This window comes from Schistocerca piceifrons, chromosome 2 (genome assembly GCF_021461385.2).
Source record: "Schistocerca piceifrons isolate TAMUIC-IGC-003096 chromosome 2, iqSchPice1.1, whole genome shotgun sequence".
NCBI lineage: Eukaryota > Metazoa > Arthropoda > Insecta > Orthoptera > Acrididae > Schistocerca > Schistocerca piceifrons.
The window spans coordinates 13,016,642-13,036,499 of NC_060139.1; the positions used below are offsets into that span (position 1 = coordinate 13,016,642).

General features: G+C 41.8%; 1 protein-coding gene and 1 non-coding gene across 2 annotated transcripts in view; both read right to left on the bottom strand.

Moving 5' to 3' along the window:
* Window positions 1-14,226, bottom strand: part of LOC124778011 (UDP-glucosyltransferase 2-like) — a 133,330-nt gene extending 119,104 nt beyond the window's left edge. Inside the window, exon 1 of the mRNA XM_047253586.1 lies at window positions 14,035-14,226. Within this exon, the coding sequence (XP_047109542.1) occupies window positions 14,035-14,226 (192 nt within the window). The remainder of the gene's footprint in view (window positions 1-14,034) is intronic.
* Window positions 14,227-19,484: 5,258 nt separating this feature from the next.
* Trnat-ugu lies at window positions 19,485-19,559 on the bottom strand. Its single transcript has one exon. It is a non-coding gene; the product is annotated as a tRNA-Thr (tRNA).
* Window positions 19,560-19,858: the final 299 nt, after the last annotated feature.

Consider the following 19,858-nt stretch of genomic DNA (forward strand, 5'->3'; position numbering starts at 1 on the left):
TTTCTCATCATTTCATTTCAGTAAATATCATAAATTAAGAACTCTACGGTCTAATCATGTTTTCAAGTTTGAGGGTGTCGTATTTGCGATGCTTTCTACAAAGGAATGTCAATAGCGAGGATATGGCCTCCCTTTTTTCCTCTGCCTGTGCCTCTGAAAAGGCACACACTAATGGCTTGTTCTCCAGGCGTCTGACACAGCTGGGTGCCCATGACGCATTACGTGCAGGTGGTCACTTAACTTTCTTACGGAAATATTTACGACAGCAGTTTCCGCTACAGTGACAGTCTCATATAAAAATATTTCACAGGTCAAGAATTTGCATTGCAAATGTGTAGAAACAAAATGCTATGAATATAACATTGTCCAAAAAATTTTCGTCGGTATTGTAATACATTCACGCATTTACATACATTTCATAACTCTTAAAGTACGATTCTTGGTTTCCAACATCCTTTTCATAAATCAGAGTCCCTAACCACTACTCCCTATTCCTTACCTTACTACACATATACATATTCGTCGACACTTCTTCAATATTTCATCTTAATAAATATGTAGCATAATCAAATTCCTCATATAACATCGGCTTATTGATGATATACATACTCCAACAGCGTAATACACATCGTCGTCGTAAAAATAACATCATAACACCTCAGTCAAATCTCAAAAACGTCGTAACTTTCTGCAATAATTTCAAAACCTAAAGAAAATTCTCTGCTCATTTCAATAGTGTCATCTACCTCAAACGTAATTTAAAAATCATGATCTCATACCAAATAAATCATTCAAAGCTCTCATAGTATCACAATGGTTCCGAAAAAATATGAACAATTCACACAGTACAGACAAAATACAGTTTCATAAGTGTGAAGTTATCCAACTGTGTAATTGTGTAAACATTCTCGGTTAATTGATCAGATAGCTGTGTAATTATGTGTTAGAGAAATATGGTACCGATGTGTAAAGTTGTGTAAGCAAATACCATATTAGCTAGGGCTCCTTGTGCTTGCCAAACACATGATACACAAATTAAACGTGTACCCCCCTGAGGATTAATGTAATTATACCCTCAGGTGTTACAGAGTACAGCAATGGAATGAAATGTATCACCGAAATCCTTTGTACCATTGTACTTCAAATATCTTTAAAAATAAATGTTTTAAGTACAAAATTAATCACTCAAATACGTGTACTGTGGCGCTAAATGTGCGTCTTGTTGTAAGATAATCTCTGTCACTAGTTAATGCTAAAAATATGCTAAGTGTAGTAATTATCGTCTTCTGTAAGCAGAGTTCTGTGGAAGTCAACGTACTTAGCTCGTAATAAACAAAAGCGAAATGCTATGCGTATAGATATCTTAGTTATTGCCATGATGAAGAAAGTACTGTGCTGTAAAGTATTGTTGAGCTACGGAAAAGGTTGTCTCATTGTAGCTATACCACAAAAGTCACCACTAAAACGTGTTTTACTTTCCAGAATAATACAGAAAAACTGTGCAGATATAAAACAGATACACCGCAAAAGCAACAATGTAAATTGTGTCACACGTTAGTAGCGTCGTGATATAATCGTTTAGCTGTCAAAGAAACCAAATACTAAGTCATCTTTAATTTCACAGAAAGTACTTCAAATTCTGAATCCACTCTCAAGCAAACCAAAATGTTGCATGAAAATCTCATTAGCAGTGCCAGTATACGTTCGAAGTATGTGAGCCTCATAGTCGTTATGCGATCGTGCAACTAAAAAGCAAGAATGTACAAACAACAACACTGCGTCATCTGTTCACTATAACAATGCATTCGTAATTTCTGTTTAAATAAGTTCTCTTTGTTCTTGACTGGATATTTAACTTCAAACACTGTTGCATGTTAACAGATACAAAGTCTGACAAAGCATACTGGTAATGTAAAGTGTGGTGCAATCCTTTACTCTTCCTAGTACGCAGAGTTTCAACTTCAAAGCAATTATCATGTTGTATACGTCGGTAAGGAATGCTAAAGTTTGCTCAAGGTTAGCGTCTATGTTATTTTTCTCTGAGGCAGCCGGCGCACGTGGCTGCCTGCGGTGCGAGTCATTGTCTGTTTAGCAAATGAAAGACTTTAATAGAGAACAAACAATGTATTTACCTCAATAGTGTTCAAAAGTCATAATGTATATAGCAGTTCATGATATCCAGTATTACAAATTTCAAAACTCCGCCATCTCTCTCCTCACATCCACCACTGCTGGCGGCTCACCTCCAACTGCGCAACGCTACGCGCTGTTCACATCCAGCTGCCCAACACTACAATGGCAGACAACAATGCAAACTAGCCACAGACTGCACACAGCACAGCCAGTGATTTTCATACAGAGCGCAATGTGGCGTTACCAATAAAAAAACCTATACAGTCTACTTACAACCGTGTCTAGAAGAAGGCGCGCCAACATTCAGTTTCTGCAACAGCGACTGCCGACAATGAGTGACTGTCGCCACCTCCTCGATCGACGGCTTCAAACCTTCAATCAACAAGCAAGGAAGACTGGAAGCACGTAAAGTTTTACAACTGTATGGCAGACCTCAGCTTTTAAAACTGTTCCATTTTCATAACTAAATTACAGAAACGTAGCATGAACCTTTGTTGCTCATTGTCCCAATTGCATTACCAAGCAGGGTCCCTTCCTTTTCCGGAATGAAACCGAGTGTCGTTGAAATTCAAACGCCAGCATCATTCGATTTCACTGCTTTAATTTCAAAGTTCAGTTAAGATATTCATAGCTGGCTACAGTATTTAGATTACGCAAGCACAAATTAAGAGTGTGAGTTTTGTTAGCATATTTTAGCTTACCTGTGACTGCACCTCGGCTTGGTACGTACTAAATTTTACTATTGTTAATTGTTCAGAATCATTTAATTCAAGTTCAAAGTTAAATCTCTTATTTCTAAATTGCGTAGATTCAACTAGCTATTGAAATGATTGTTGAGGTAGTCCAAGACTAACCGTATTTTACTGAATTTCGATGTGCTTCAGAAAGAAAGCTCACTATTAACTTCAGTCACAAAATTAACTTTCGATTTTCCGGTTTTATTAATTCTTGTGCTAAATTAAGTCAGAGTGTAGCGAAATTTATTACTTCTGACAAACTTTCAGTTTTCACACTACACGTGTCAACGTTCAGTTGCCACGCTTCTAGTGCTAATTATATGTGTAATAACCTTTCTTTTTCAGTTACTATAGTAACTGTCCTTAGGACTGGCGACTGTAATTACCCCCAAATCTTAAATATCTAATTACCGCTAGTTAATTGTTAACGTAACGGCCGCACATTTACTTTCTTTATTAACTTTACCCCTTTTCAAAATTAATTTCCACCAGTTTCATTTGCATTTTTCCTTTCATTTAGATGTAACCCTTTCCTCCCTCTTTACCGACAAATTAACTTCGGTGACGATTGCTTTTCCCAAATTTCCATTAGGTACACGCGGTTTAATTTTTCACTGTCATTAAGGTCGATAAGTGAGGGGGAGGTTACAGTCTTCAACATGCACAGTTCGGATGTTTGGAGTGAGGATAACCCACATGCCACGGTTACTAGCGCTCATCATGTGCGGTTCATCGTTAACGTGTGGGTCGGCGTTGTTGGGGACTGTTTAATTGGGCCGTATCCGCTACCTAGGCCATTAAATGGCAGGCATTATTGAATTGCTGGAAGACGTCCCGCTCCTTACAAGACAACGCATGTGGTTCCAACATGACGGGGTGCCAGCACATTTCAGTCGTCATGTGCGTCGATTCCTGGACCGACAGTTCCCAGAAACGTGGATCGGCACAGGTGGTCCTGTACAATGGCCTGCTTGATCCCCAGATATATCCCCTCTGGACTTTTTTGTGTTTGGAGATATACGCAACCTTGTTTACGCAACTCCTGTTGCATCAGAAGAGGACCTGGTTGCCTGGATAGAAGCAGCAGCAGGAACAATTCAGGATACACCTGGAGTTTTTACCGGTGTCAGACAGAACATGATCCGACGGTGTAACCTTTGTTTACGTGCCAATGGAGGCATTTTTGAAAATCTACTGTAATTGAAATTGGGTTGTGTTAATGTGTTGTCTCTTGGTCATAAAAATGGAAAAGTGTTATTTGGTTTAATTAATTTGCCGCCAGAGAAATCTCCCTCCACTGGTTTAAATAATCGTCATAGGAAAAAATGACATTAGGGAAAAATATTTGCTTTGATGCCCCCTACAACCTCCCAGAGTTTTTCGGTTTAAATACTTTTCACCCTGCATATATACTACAATTTCCAACACGCGGCCATGTGGCTCACATACATACCACGAACCCGTCCTCCCACCTGGCCCTATGGCTCAATGGAGTCCACACTTTTCCCTTCAGATATTGCCTGCCCTTTACACTGTGGCAGGAGCTAGCTATGCTCTCGGCTTACTCGGAAGTGATATAGAAATGTCGTGTCAGTTGATGAGAAAGACGTCATATTGACTTCGTTGTATTTCGCTGATTTTGTATTGTAACATGCAATATGATTTTTCAAGTCAACAGTTCACTGAATATTTATGGCAAATATCTCACGCATGGCGCAATTTTCTGTAATTAAGCGTCAGTTAATGACGAATCAGTGGTAAAAACTTATAGGATATATGGAGTCGAACAACACTGAAAATGTAATACGCATGTACGATAACCAGCCACAACATTATGTTGATTGGCAACTCCATAGAGTGCTGTGTGCACAACGACCATATACGTGAAATTAGAAGGAAATTCAGCGTTGGCCGTAATTTTGATGGTTTATTGACAGCAAAATCGATTTTCAATCACATAACGATCATCTTGAGTGCTTTAGTGTACAAACGTAAGCTCATAGGCACTGGTGTCAAGTTATTATCAGTAACCAAAACTATGAAACGATCACAATAACAGTTATTGTGATCGTTTCATAGCTTTCGTAATAACGGTTATTGTGATCGTTTCATAGCTTTGGTTACTGATTATAACTTGACACCAGCACCTATGAGCTTCAATTTGTACACTGAAGCACTGAAGATGATCATTATGTGATTGAAAATCGATTTTGCTGTCAATAAACCATCAAAATTACGGCCAACGCTGACTTCCCTTCTAATTTCACAACATTATGGTCACCCACCTAATATCCGGTAATCCACTGTTGGCACAGATAACAGCGGTGACGCCCAGTACCATGCAAGCAATGCGAACTTGGTAGTTCTCTGGAGGGAGTTGTCACAACATCTGCACACACAAGTCACCCAATTCCTCTACATTCCGTGGGGAAGGGGGGAGGGGGGGGGGGGAGGACGATGAGCTCTGACGCCACGTTCGGTCACATCCCAGATGTGTTCGATCGGGTTCTAATCTGGCGAAATGGGACCCAACACATCAATTGGAACTCGCCAGTGTGTACCTCGAAACCACTTCAACACACTCCTGGCCTTTGTGAGTTCATTATTTTGTAGAAAAATACCACTGCTGTCGGTAAACATCATCGTAGTGAAGGTGTGTACTTCATATGCAACATTGTACGGTACTACTTGGCGGTCATGGTGCGTTGCATGAGGTCTGTTGGACCCATGCATGCTCACAAAATGTTCCTCAGAGCATAACAGAGCCGCCGCCAGATTGTCTTCGCCCCACAGTACAAGCGTCAAGGAGCAGTTGCCCTGGAAGACGGCCGATTAGCGCCCTGCCAGTGGCACGATGAAGAATGTATCAGGATTCATCAGACGACGCAACTCTCTATCACTGCATCAACAAACTAAGAGCCTACGGAATATCAGGCCAGCTGTGTGGCTGGATTGAAGAGTTTTTAGCAAACAGAACAGAGCATGTTGTTCTCAATGGAGAGACATCTACAGACATTAAAGTAACCTCTGGCGTGCCACAGGGGAGTGTTATGGGACCATTGCTTTTCACAATATATATAAATGACCTAGTAGATTTTCGCGGATGATGCTGTAGTATACAGAGAAGTTGCAGCATTAGAAAACTGTAGCGAAATGCAGGAAGATCTGCAGCGGATAGGCACTTGGTGCACAGGGAATGGCAACTGACCCTTAACATAGACAAATATAATGTATTGCGAATACATAGAAAGAAGGATCCTTTACTGTATGATTATATGATAGCGGAACAAACACTGGTAGCAGTTACTTCTGTAAAATATCTGGGGGTATGCGTGCGGAACGATTTGAAGTGGAATGATCATATAAAATTAATTGTTGGTAAGGCGGGTACCAGGTTGAGATTCATTGGCAGAGTCCTTTAGAGAATGAAGTCCATCAACAAAGGAGGTGGCTTACAAAACACTCGTTCGACCTATACTTGAGTATTGCTCATCAGTGTGGGATCCGTACCAGATCGGGTTGACGGAGGAGATAGAGAAGATCCAAAGAAGAGCGGCACGTTTCGTCACAGGGTTATTTGATAAGCGTGATAGCGTTACGGAGATGTTTAGCAAACTCAAATGGCAGACTCTGCAAGAGAGGCGCTCTGCATCGTGGTGTAGCTTGCTCGCCAGGTTTCGAGAGGGTGCGTTTCTGGATGAGATATCGAATATATTGCTCCCCCCTACTTATATCTCCCGAGGAGATCACGAATGTAAAATTAGAGAGATTAGAGCGCGCACGGAGGCTTTCAGACAGTCGTTCTTCCCGCGAACCATACGCGACTGGAACAGGAAAGGGAGGTAATGACAGTGGCACGTAAAGTGCCCTCCGCCACACACCGTTGGGTGGCTTGCGGAGTATAAATGTAGATGTAGACAACCAGTGCAGCTGGTCACGTGCCCATTTCAGTCGTAGCTGCCGATGTCGTGGTGTTAACATTGGCTCATGCATGGGTCGTCAGCTACGGAGGCCCATAATTAGGAGTGTTCGCTGCAATGTGTGTTCAGACACACTTATACTCCGTCCAACATTGAAGCCTCATGTTAGTTCCACCACAACGTGTCACCTATCATTTCTTACCAATGTCCCCAGCCGACAACGTCCGACATCTGTAGTGAGAGGTGGCCGCACAACCCCACGACGTCAAGACGTGGTTTCACCTTGGTTTTGACACGTGTTGAAGACCTCACCATGGCACTCCTCGAACGCCCCACAAGTCGCGCAGTTTCGGAAGACCTCGAGTCGAGCCTCTGGGTCATCACTATCTGCCCTCGGTCAAACTCAGATAGATGGTGCGCCTCCCCCATTCTTCACACGGACAGCACGCTCACTGATACTCCATTTACTGTACGTATGTATGACCAGCAGTCTCCATCTACATCTACATGGATACTCTGCACATCACTCTTAAGTGCCTGGCAGAGGGTTCATCAGATCACCATCACAATAATTCTCTATTACTCCACTCTCGAAAAGCGCTCCGAAAAAACGCTCTATCCGTGCGAGCTCTGACTTCTCTTATTTTATTATGATGATCATTTCTCCCTATGTAGGTCGGCTTCAACAAAATATTTTCGCATTCAGAATAGAGAGTTGGTGGTTGAAATTTCGTGAGAGGATTCCGCCGCAACAAAACTCGTTTGGTTTAATGATGGCCACTCCAGATCCTGTATCATGGCAGCGATACTCTCTCCCCAATTTCGCGATAATACAAAACGTGCAGCTGTTCTTTGAACTTTCTCGCTGGACTCTGTTAATCCTTCCTGCTAAGGATCTCATATGGCGCAACAGTAACGCAAAAGAGGGCGGAGAAGCGTAGTGTAGGCAGTCTCTTTAGCAGATCAGAAATGGCTCTGAGCACTATGGGACTTAACATCTGAGGTTATCAGTCCCCTAGAACTTAACTACTTAAACCTAACTAACCAAAGGACATCACACACATCCATGACCGAGGCAGGATTCGAACCTGCGACCGTAGCAGTCGCGCGGTTCCGGACTGAAGCGCCTAGATCCGCTCGGCCACCGCGGCCGGTTTTAGCAGATCTGTTACATTTTCTAAGTATTCTGTCAATAAAACGCAGACTTCGGTTCGTCTTCCCCACAACATTTGCTATATGTTCCTGCCAATATAAACTGTTCTCCGTTATAATTCCTAGGTATTTAGATGAATTTACGACCTTTAGATTTGACATATTTATCGTGTAACGGAAGTTGGATGGATTCCTTGTAGCACTCGTGTGGATGACATCACACTTTTCATTATTTGGGGTCAACTGCTAATTTTCACACCATACGGGTATTTTTTTCTAAAGCGTTTGCTGTTTGTTTTGAGCTTCTGATGATTTTACCAAACGATAAAAGCCAGCATGGTCTGCAAACAACGTAAGACGGCTGATCAAATTGTCTTCTTAATCGTTAGTGTAGATACGGAAGAGCAGAAGGCCTATAACACTGCCTTACGGATCACCAGAAATCACTGCTGGTTTACTCGATGAATTTCCGTCAGTTTCTACGGACTGAAGCGGTTCTAGGCGCTTCAGTCCGGAACTGCACGACTGCTACGGTCGTAGGTTCGATTCCTGTCTCGGGCATGGATGTGTGTGATGTCCTTAGGATAGTTAGGATTAAATAGTTCTAAGTTCTAAGGGACTGATGACCTCAGATGTTAAGTCCCATAGTGCTCAGAGCCATTTGAACCATTTGAACCATCTACGCACTGTGACCTCTCTGACAGGAAATCACGAATCCAGTCAAATAACTGAGACGATATTCCATAAGCAAGCAATTTCACTGCAAGCCTCTTGTGTGGTACAATGTCAAATGCCTTCTGAAAATCTAGGATTTCGGAATCAATGTGAAGTCCCTTGGCAATAGTACTCAGCACCTAGTGCAAGTGAAAAGCTAGTTATGTTTCACAAGAACGATGTTGTCAAAATCCGTACTGACTCTTCGAGGTAATGCATAATGTTCAAATACAATATATATTGCAGAATTCTGCTGTATCTCGATGTAATGATACGGGTCTATAATTTACTGGATTACCCCTACCACCTTTCTTGAATATTTATGTGACCTGTGAAACTTTCCATTCTTTGGGAACGGATCTTTCGTAGAACGAGCGGTTGTATGCGGTTGCATATTCTGAAATGAACCTAATTGGTATACGGTCTGGACTGGAGGACTTGTTTTTATTAACTGATTTAAGTTGCTTCATTACTCCGAGGATATTTACTTCTAAAGTTACTTATGTTGGCAGCTGTTCTCGATTCGAATTCTGGAATATTTTACTTCGTCTTCTTTGGTGAAGGAAGACTCTGTTTAGAAACTCTGCTTTGGCAGCACTGTCCTCGATAATATTCCCATTACTGTCGCGCAGAAAGAGCATTGATTTTGTCTTGCCGTTAGCATACTTTATATACGACCGGAATCTCTTTGCATTTTCTGCCAGGTTTCGAGACAAAGTTTCGTTGTGGAAAGCATTTTAAGCATGTCGCATTGAAGTCCTGCTAAATTTCTAACTTCCGTAAAAAAAGGTCAGGTGACGCTGCCATTACCTGGGCGGGATTATATCGATAGTAGGTCGATTGTCATAATTTTCAGGCTGATCAGTGTATTTGGTATAGCGTAATGGTTAAGATCATGTATTTCAGAGCTGACAGTAATTTCACATATTGCCGATAGTACTTTTTTCGTTCATCTTAACCTTTTTAACACATTATGGGGCTCTCTTATGAGTGCGCTACAAGCTGAGGTCGGAAATCATAAAAAAGTAGAAAAGTATTTGTATATAAATACCTTCAAAATTTATTGTCAAAAGCAATGTTTCGATTCAATCAAAAGCATCGGTTGACAAGAATATCCGTTACCCTTATCTCTCTCTCTCTCTCTCTCTCTCTCTCTCTCTCTCTCTCTCTGTGTGTGTGTGTGTGTGTGTGTGTGTGTGTGTGTGTTTGACCTCGTATTAATTCGTATATATTAAACTAGTTGCCCTCCAAAATAAACTGCACAACGCCATTTAATTTTTCACAAAGAAGGATGTCGCCGAGCTATAGAAAGAAAAGTAACCAACTGCCAGATGAATCTGACAGCTTTCAAATAGATCACTATGCCATGGAAGTCAACGCATTTATTGAATTAAGCGCCTGTATTCTGCTGAGTTGCTATATCGTCATATCCAAAACAGCAGTGAATGCGACTGCTGCTGAATCTCTGATTGCAGATCCCGCACCACAGGTAGGCGCTCGCTGCAGTTGAGTCACCTGCCTACTCACTTGTCCATAATCTCCTCTCTGTGAACTGCTCTGGTATCGAATCGCGCCCACTGGCCATGTAGAGAGAGGGTCTGACTGGAATGTGCCGTCCCCCTCCATTCTGTTACCTCCCTTTTGTGTTTTTGTGTTATGCGTCAATGGGAAGAGGAGTGGCTGGCATTCGGTGAAAATAAGTTGCGTCTGGTCAAGGCCACCACGCGGCCATGGCGTTCGTCGTACCAGTCGTGCAGGCGGGATGAGGTTCTCCTCACTCGCCTCCACATCGGGCACAGTCCCTTAACGCATGGTTTTTTACTCCGGCGGGAGGACCCCCCAATCTACAGTGCTTGTGGCTTCCAGGTTACTGTCCGCCACATTTTAGTTGACTGTCTTTTATTCTCTGACCAGAGGGCGGTGGTTTTCTTGCCACCGGATTTGCCCTCTATTTTGCAAGACGACGCAACGACTGTGGTTAAGGTCTTACGGTTTTGTGTCCTGTCCGATTTGTTGCCTCGGATTTTAGGGAGAGGATTTTAATGTGCTGCTGGGTGACTGGTTTTAGGTAAGAGGTCCGCCAGTCACGATTACCTACTTGTTTCACTTCGATTTCTGTTCTCTTTTCCTTGTGTTTCCTTTCCTTTTTAGTGCGTTTCTTTTCCTCTTGTTTTGCCTCTCTATATGAGGATTTGGAACTGTCTTTTAGCCGTTCTCCTTGTCCGCTGTCCTTCTTCGTCCCTTCACTGCATGTGTTCCTGTTTCTATGCGTTTGGGCGCTGATGACCACGCTGTTTAGCGCCCGAAAATCTCAAACCACACACACACACACACACTGCAAGCACGCGAGAATAAAAAAGCACTTATGATGTACAACTGCTCTCAGAACTTCCTAATTTCCCCGCTCTGTTTACAGAGTGACGAATATACAATTCACAGAGACTCCCTGGTACATCTACTGGATAATCAGAGTCTAAGAGCTTCATAGAGAAGCCATCTTGTGCGGAATAGATCCACACAAGATGGCGCACACAGACGCAAGTACTCGAGTTCACGCAGAAGCTTCAGACTCCTATTGTTCTTTGCATGAAAACTAACAGCAGAGCTACTGAAATTTTCTGTCCAGTTTGTGACGGTACAAGCCCCCGTTACTAGATGAATATTCCTAGGGTGCAAGGATTGCTTTGTGGAGAGCGAGCGCGCGACATGGTGCGCGATTCGCGGAAGCGCGTGGCGCGCCCGTGCGAGATTTGCAACGGTCGGTGGAACGCCTCCGCCACCGGGCGGCCACGTGGCCCGCAGCTTGGGGCATTGTTTGGTTTTTCGCGCATTACCCGAAAACTATGTAACTTACGGTGAAGAGCGATGTGGCAGTGGATTGTGGTCAGCAATATGCACCTTCTGAAGGATCGATCTTTATTTGAAGCCACGAGATGCAAAAGTTATAGTAACCTCACAATCGGTTAATATCACGAATACTGAGAGATTAATAAAAATAGTAAATAACAACTTACAGAGATGAGCTAGTGCACATTAAAAATGTCTCGTCATAGCGGATCGAGTGACGTAGTCATATGTTAAGATTCATAAATAATTAAGCCCGTAAAGAGCAATAATCAAAGTTTGAGGGAAAACTGCGTATAAAATTCAATAGAAAATTCATAACGTAAAGAACGGCACTGTACAGGGTGTCCCAGCTATCTTGTCCACCCAAAATATCTCTGGAACAATAACAGCTATTGGAAAACGACTTCCACCGGTATCAATGTAGGGCTGGGGCCCATGAATGTACATATTTGGAAACATTCTAAAACGAAAGCATATGTGTTTTTTAACACAAACTTATGTTTTTTTAAATGGATCTCCTATATTTTTTCTTGAGCAATCCATAGCATGACAAAGCACATATACAATGGCGTTGATTTCATCGCAATATTCCCATTACATCCCGAGATATTGAGACGCGAAGTTGACGCTTGAAACACCCGACATGCACTGCTAGCGCACGTCCTGAGGCTCAGGCGTGAACCCCATGCTGCCCGTAATCGCGATGTGATTGACAAGTAAGTGTCCCTCTTTATAAGTATGGAGGTGTGATTACACATGTCAATCACATCGCGAATACGGGCAGCATGGGGTTCACGCCTGAGCCTCAGGACGTGCGCTAGCAGTGCATGTCGGGTGTTTCAAGCGTCAACTTCGCGTCTCAATATCTCGGGATGTAATGGGAATATTCCGATGCAATCAACGGCATTGTGTATGTGCTTTGTCATGATATGGATTGCTCAAGAAAAAATATAGGAGATCCATTTAAAAAAACATAAGTTTGTGTTAAAAAAACACACATGCTGTCGTTTTAGAATGTTTCCAAATATGTATATTCATGGGCCCCAGCCCTACATTGATACGGGTGAAAGTCGTTTTCCAAAAGATGTTATTGTTCCAGAGATATTTTGGGTGGACAAGATAGCTGGGACACCCTGTACAATATTTTGGGTAGCATCACACGTATTTTAAACTAGTTAAGTTATACTATACACTCAACTTGCAATGGTTTTCATTCTTTGCAAATTATTATTAACATTTATCACCCACAATTAATTAATTATTATAGAAATGAAGATTTTGAGCAGCGCAATGTATAGATCGCTATAGATTACGTCTAAAAACGGTGCTATATGCAGTCCTATGTCAAAACTTTGCAGCACAGATGTAAACAAACAAATTTGCTCCAAGTGCCGAAACTTTGCAAAAACTAAAACTTGATTTACGGGCGATAGAATAATCCTATAAATTAATGTGAAATAGTAAATAAGATGTACTTTTTAGCGCGGTCCCGATGGTGTACTTATTTCTGTCGTGGGATGTATGTCTCAAAATTTGTAACCTTAACTGGTGAGAATGGTACCTGCATAACCGGGGGGGGGGGGGGGGGGGGCGTTGACGTCTAAGCCTATATAAGCGAGCGGCCATGTTGGCCAGGGGTCAGTCGTTGGTCAGTTTTTGGAGGGTGGGTGGCGAGCGAGCCCCACTTGAGGGTGGCCTATGTGGTCGTTTGAGAATTTTTTTCGCGCCGATTTATTTCGACAAAGAGTATTGTTGAAGAGTGCAAGTGTGCAAGCATATATTTGGTGAAATGCAAGTTCTACGATTATTTGTGTGGGAGGCGTAAGTAAATATGTGGCGATCTATGATTTCAAGCCGAAACTGCTAGAACAAAGAGGACAGTGGGACTTGTGGTTTTGTTCGAAATGACAGAGTAATTTTCGTTTACAGCAGCCTACATTACTGCTATTTGGGGCTCGGAGTCAAATTATTATTAAAGTTAAACTGTAAACCGTCTCACCAGTGCTAATTTCAGTATGTGAAAGAAAAGGACAACGTCAATAAATAGTGATTGAACTGTGTGCTGAAAAACTGATTTTGCTACAATAATCGCCTAAAGTTTGTTCCCTAGCATAAACTGTACTCATGAATATTAATTTAAAAACTATAACTAATGCGCGGGTGTGGAACAGTGTACTAATGCACCAAGTGTGGAAATCATCCCCTGAGACTTACGTGAGAGCCAAAATTTGCAATCACATTTTTTAAGCAACATTTGTACATGCACGTTCGGGTGAACTCTGCAGCCGCACTTCTTCAGTTACAGAGCTCGCCTCTAAACGAGTGCCCCCTTCATGCTTCGAGTCATACAGCCTTCCGCAAGTCCATACAAGTCCATGTAGCTATAGATGGAAATTTCCAGAAAATCTCCCATTCTTCAGGAGAGCCAATGCCTATTGGTTTTCTCGAACTTATGAAGCTGTGGCCGTTGGACTGGGGCTGGGCTGAAGCCGTTTCGCCGCAACAGGCTTCGCTTCCCACTCCACTCTCACGACCTGAGCTCGTATAAACGTGTACTGACAAGAGATGGCTTTCAGCTGGTAGGCCTGCATTCCCTGCTGTTGCACTGGGTCTGGAACGCAGCCGCCCCCGAAGACACCGCACTGAGGAAGCCCATACAGAAACGCTGTTCCGTCCCTGCCAAGCACAGCGGACTGCTCCGCTAATCCATTGCTTGGACCCATTTTCTGTGGTTTCTCAACAAAAATATTGTGCCGTATTCTGACTGTCAATTATTCCATGAGCATGCAATAGAAGCGATTAGTAGCGTCATCCTTATTGCCTACATATGTCAGTGTTCTAAACAGCTTGAACTCGATTTCTTATTGCAGTTAAAACGCAACTCGTTTTCTAATTACTTCATGCTAGACATCTACAAAATCCGATGCCTTACAAAGTACGTTTTCTTATACGATGAATGAGGTTTTTGGCTTTTGTTAGTTGTGTCTAGTCATAAAACGAAGGATGAAATTGCTGCTCGTAAAATGACGAACAATGACATTTTTGTACTTATTTGTCACAAACATTTGGTTGTTACTTTGAAATATTTCGTGATTTCGGAGGCTGGTTAGAGAGAAACCGACAGAACACCTTACATTTATATTCTTACTTGTCATGAATATTTCGCTGTTTATTTCTGAACATGTAGCTATTTCCGAGAGTGTACTTAGGCAGGAATCTAAGTGGGCAGCTTAATCTGCTGTGAGTGAAATATCTAGCTGTTGTTCTTGCTAGTTCTGTGGGTCCACTAATCCATCGGACAAGTTGGTGTCAGCGTCATATTCGGCTTACTCAATATGTGCAGCTGCAGAGCTACACGTCACTTCGACGTCACTTGCGAATAAGCCAAACAAGTTGTAACACCATAGCTCTAATGCTCTATTGATTTATTTTGCCTTTTGTTTTATTTCATGTTACATCGTTGAGCTTCTGTAAATGTGTTTGATTCAATCGGTAACACAAAATTGTATACTCCTTTCTTTGCAAAAACATTGATGTCTTTTAGAGTGTAGGAAGTGTAATCTATGAGCAAATTATATGTTTTGCCTTTCTTACATAATCTCTTTGGTTATCTTTGAGAATGAATAATTTTGTTTAAACAATTTTTTATAGAAATGTTAATATCTGCAAAGGTCCTGTTTTACTTAAAATGTTTGTTTGCTGTTATGTAAACTGCTGACCTTCACTTAGGGTTCTTAGTTATTTTGTATGTAAAAGGTGTTGTGATTCCCGGAACTGTGTAGCGCGCGCAAATTGTGGTTGGCATAGGTAGATGAGGTGGATTAAGAGTCAGTCGGAGACGAGCTGCCAAACTGTGAACTGCCCATGTAAAAGTTGTATAGTGTACTGGTTCCGAGAGAGGCTTTTCCTGACGCTTTCAAATGCCTTGGATGGATGGATAAAGAGCTGGAACTATTCTGAAATTGGTATCTATCATCGCCACCAAGAAATGGCAGTCCAGCAATTCTATCTGCAATTCCACCTACCAACATGCAATCGCCACCACATTGTGCAATCACTGTAATGGAACACTGTGGTAATGTACAGTGAAGGATCAGCTTATAGGCTGTGTTAATGTGCTCAAATGTAAGATAATTTATAACTGAATTTATGTACCTACCTCGATTTTTTTTCCTTATCATAACACCTCTCAGGTGTTGAACTAAAGTGATTACCGAGTGTCATTATTGAAAGAACATTAAAGCCGAGGGTTTTAACTAATTAATGCCTCCTGAACATAGTAAAAATGAAGTTAAAGTTAATGAGGCAAGAGAGTGAGTTAAAGTAAATGATGCTTGCTGAAAATAATTTTCCTATTTAAACTGCTTATTAATATGTTGTTGCCAAGTTCAAAATTAAAAGTTCTTAAGGCGGAGGCTTATAAAGTTTTGCTTAGTAAATGATCACACTGCTGCCTATTTTAAATCGCGGAAGGTGAGTCAGTATCTTATAAATATGTTAATTTTGTGTCTCACTGTAGTAAAAGTGGAAAACTACAGTTGTGGAAAGTTACATACTCATACTTGTTAAGGGATTGTTTCTTTAGTGTATTGAAAGTGTGTTTAGTACGCTCTGCAGCAGTGGTCAAGATTAAGGCCCCCCCTTCCACTGAAAGCAGTTCAAATGTACAAAGTTACATAATTATAGCAAATTTCAATTACTCTTGCTACTCAAGTCAAATTCTGTACAATATTGGGTTGCTCTTGTGTGTTAAAAGTGCATATTAATGTTGTAACAGGATTCATAGTTTACCTATTGTGCTCATGCTACATAACGATTAATAGAAAGACAACTATCTATGAAAACAGTAACTTCTTTATTCAAAAGATAATGAGAAGTAATCTGTTAGTGAATTCCATTTAACTTTCATTCTAAATAGAAAAGTATTTAGCTGAGAGAGACTTAACTTGTGATCAGTTCATAATTTTGCAGTGAACTACATTTACAATTTTATGTCAGCTATGAAAATGTGTGAAAAGTAATACTGAACCTATGTCCAATTTACGATTCTACAATGAATATTAATAGTAATGTTGTAAGACCATGCAGTTTGAATAAGCCCTGAAAGTAATAGTGTGTATTGTTATCTGTTATATTGATGCAAATAGTTTGTTATGATCTGTCAGCTTCAATCTTGAACATATGCAGGTGCCAGACTTCATTGCACTCGCGTGTGGCAAAGTACAGGTTGTGTTTGTCCGTTAAAGTTACTCAAACTTATTTTCTTGAACAAGAATGTCAATCATTCTCTTGCCTAATTAGGCTGGCGACCGTTTTCCTTATTCTTTGAATAGTGTAGATAGGTAATATATTGTTCGTTACTGTTTAAATATTTACGTAATTCTGACTTTCACTTCCGATAAGCCACCTCCGTTAGGTACAACACGGTCAACATAAATAATTCCTCTCAGAGGGTAACACTGCTCTGGTTCTTCATACTATAATTACTTGAATAAAAATAATTCCATTATACGAACTGCCTTCAGCTTTGAGGTTATGGTATAGTAGTAGCAGACGGAAGTGTTATAATGTGGATAACTTCTCCCTCCACTCTGTGCTGTAGGTCAAATAGGACTAATGATGGAACAAATGGTACATCATCCCTCGCTTTAGCCAGCTGTACGCTTACAAGATTTACAATAAACTTGCCTGGTGGTGGATAGAAGAAAATGGAGAGGCCATGGACAATGTTCCAAGAAGAGTCAAGGGAGATACTGCTTCTTCCCACATACCTCTCACTCTCGAAAAATTACATCGAACAGGAAGTCAGGCTAATAGGACTCATACGGAGATTTATCGATAGGTCGTTCTTCGCATGCACCATAGCACAGGAAAGGGGGAACACAATGGTTGCAAGGGAAGGACACTGTGACACATACAGTAATTTGGCTTATGGAGTAAAGATGAGCTTTTAGGTAAGTTTGCTGACAGAGTGTACTTTAAAATGGACTGACTGCTGTCTATATTTTCTTCAAGTGGGAGCTAGTGCAAAATTTTACCAATGTGCCACTACAATGTTGTTGCCTATAAAGTTTTTATTTGTGAGAGTAATAATCTTAGCTAAACTGAATGTATCAATTTCAAGTACATAAAGTGAAGGGTTTGAACATATTTAAATTTAATAGTTAATAGTTTAACATTGTGGGAATAAGTTAAATTTAAAAAGTGAGTGCAACAGCAGAAATTGAACCGGAGCTAATGGATTGAGAGCCATTGCATATGACCATCTGTTTCTTCTTCTTTTTTTTTTTTTTTTGCTTCCTCCCTTCCCCCAATATTTTATTGAGCAGTACAATGCGAATACCAACAATACAACAAACTTTGGGATACTATATAGCTGTCACTTTAAAAAAAAAGTACGAGGGTTATTCGGAAAGTAAGGAACGATCAGTCGCGAAATGGAAAATACAGTGAAAATCTGATGATGCTTTGGACAGATGCGTTGGGTACTGTGTTTAGTATGCCCGTCGATAGCATCATGTCGCTCTTTTCAGTTCTGAGCTCACAGTGAGAGCGTGAAGATGGCTGGAAATTAGCGTCTCCCTCCAAGTTATGAGGCCCTGGTGAAAGATATCTCCTGAAGCTATGCAGTCCTCATAACATAACTGTCATGCGGTTCGTTCTACATGACAATTGTAGACCGCACTCTGCAGGGGCTGCAGCGTTCTCGATGGGAAGTGTTTGATCACCCACAATACAGCCTGTAATTGGCTACCTCTGAGGTTCATCTCTGCTCAAATGAACCGGTGGCTGTGAAGACAATATTCTGACAAAGACAACGAGCTGCAGTTCAGAGTAGAAAATTGTCGAAAAGCACTGGCGGCTGTCTTCTACAACGAGGGAATTGAAAAGTTGATACAACGCTCCGACAGATGTCTAAATCTGAGCGGCGACTGTGTAGAGAAGTAGCTGGAAGGTGTAGCTAACTGTAGCAAATAAAACAGTTTTGATTTTCACCGTGGTTTCCATTTCACAACCTATCGTTCGTTACTTTCCGAACAGCCCTCGTACTTTCAGCCACAGCGGCGTTACCAGCTGCTTCTTAAAAATTCCTCAAATCCACACTTGCACAGCGTGTTACATGCCCCTTCAAATAAAAATATCGACTTGGTGTAGTGAGCAATGTGACACTCATAATGCAGGAAGCGATGATGTTACCTCAGAGCAAGCACAGTTGGAAACAGGCAACTGCATCCCTTTCTTGAGTTGGTTGTAGCATAGGGGTTACTCGTCTGGTGTGAGACGTTCCCTTGGGGGGAAAGGGGGGGGGTGTCTACCGGGGGCCGTACCGCACAATAACCTTGAAAGAGTGGTTTGGTGTGGGGCAGCGAATGGGTGAAGTGGACTGCGGTAGTCGCCGTGGGGTTGTGGACCACTGCGGCTGCGGCGGGGACGGAGCCTCTCCGTCGTTTCTAGGCCCCTGGTTAACATACAATACAAGATGGATATTGCACGGGGTTAACAAAACTATGAAACATCACGAACATTATCATGCTTAATACACTGTAAGAATCCATTGCCATTAAGAAGAGCTTCCAGTCTCTTCGGAATGGATAAATGCAGGCCCTGTATGGTTATCAAGCGAATCTTGTAGCATTTTTTCTGCAAAATAGTGAAAACTACAGGTAACGATGATCGAGGTGGAAAGTCGTGCCGCACCCTTGTCCCCAAAGGAGGGGCCTTATCTCCATAAGCAGAGTAAATGTTTCTGGCAGCATCCCTACTGTCATCCCTCTGTTGAACTCAGACAGAAAAATATGTTAAAAATGTTGCGATTCCTCCACTTGGAACTACATTTTCTAGCATCCACATTTCCACTCATTATCTCCAAAAGACCAAATGATCGTATGTAAACCCAAACGGAAATGAGATGATAATTAAATAGACACCCTAGCTGCAAGCAGGCGTTGATACACTTCATTGGGGACATGTTGAAAATGTGTGCCCCGACCGGGACTCGAACCCGGGATCTCCTGCTTACATGGCAGACGCTCTATCCATCTGAGCCACCGCGAGCACAGAGGATAGTGCGTCTGCAGGGACTTATCCCTTGCACGCTCCCCGTGAGATCCACATTCCCAACATGACCACAACACTACATTCGTAATGCGCCTAATAGATGTTTGCCCATCATACTCATTACTCGTGGCAGATTAATCTAACAAGTCCCGTACGAGTTCGGGCATAGCGTGTGCGTTCGCACAAGAAGGTCAAAGGCCGGGAACCCATATTTTTAACTATATATGACGGTTGGGAATGTGGATCTCACGGGGAGCGTGAAGGATTAAGTCCCTGCAGACGCACTATCCTCTGTGC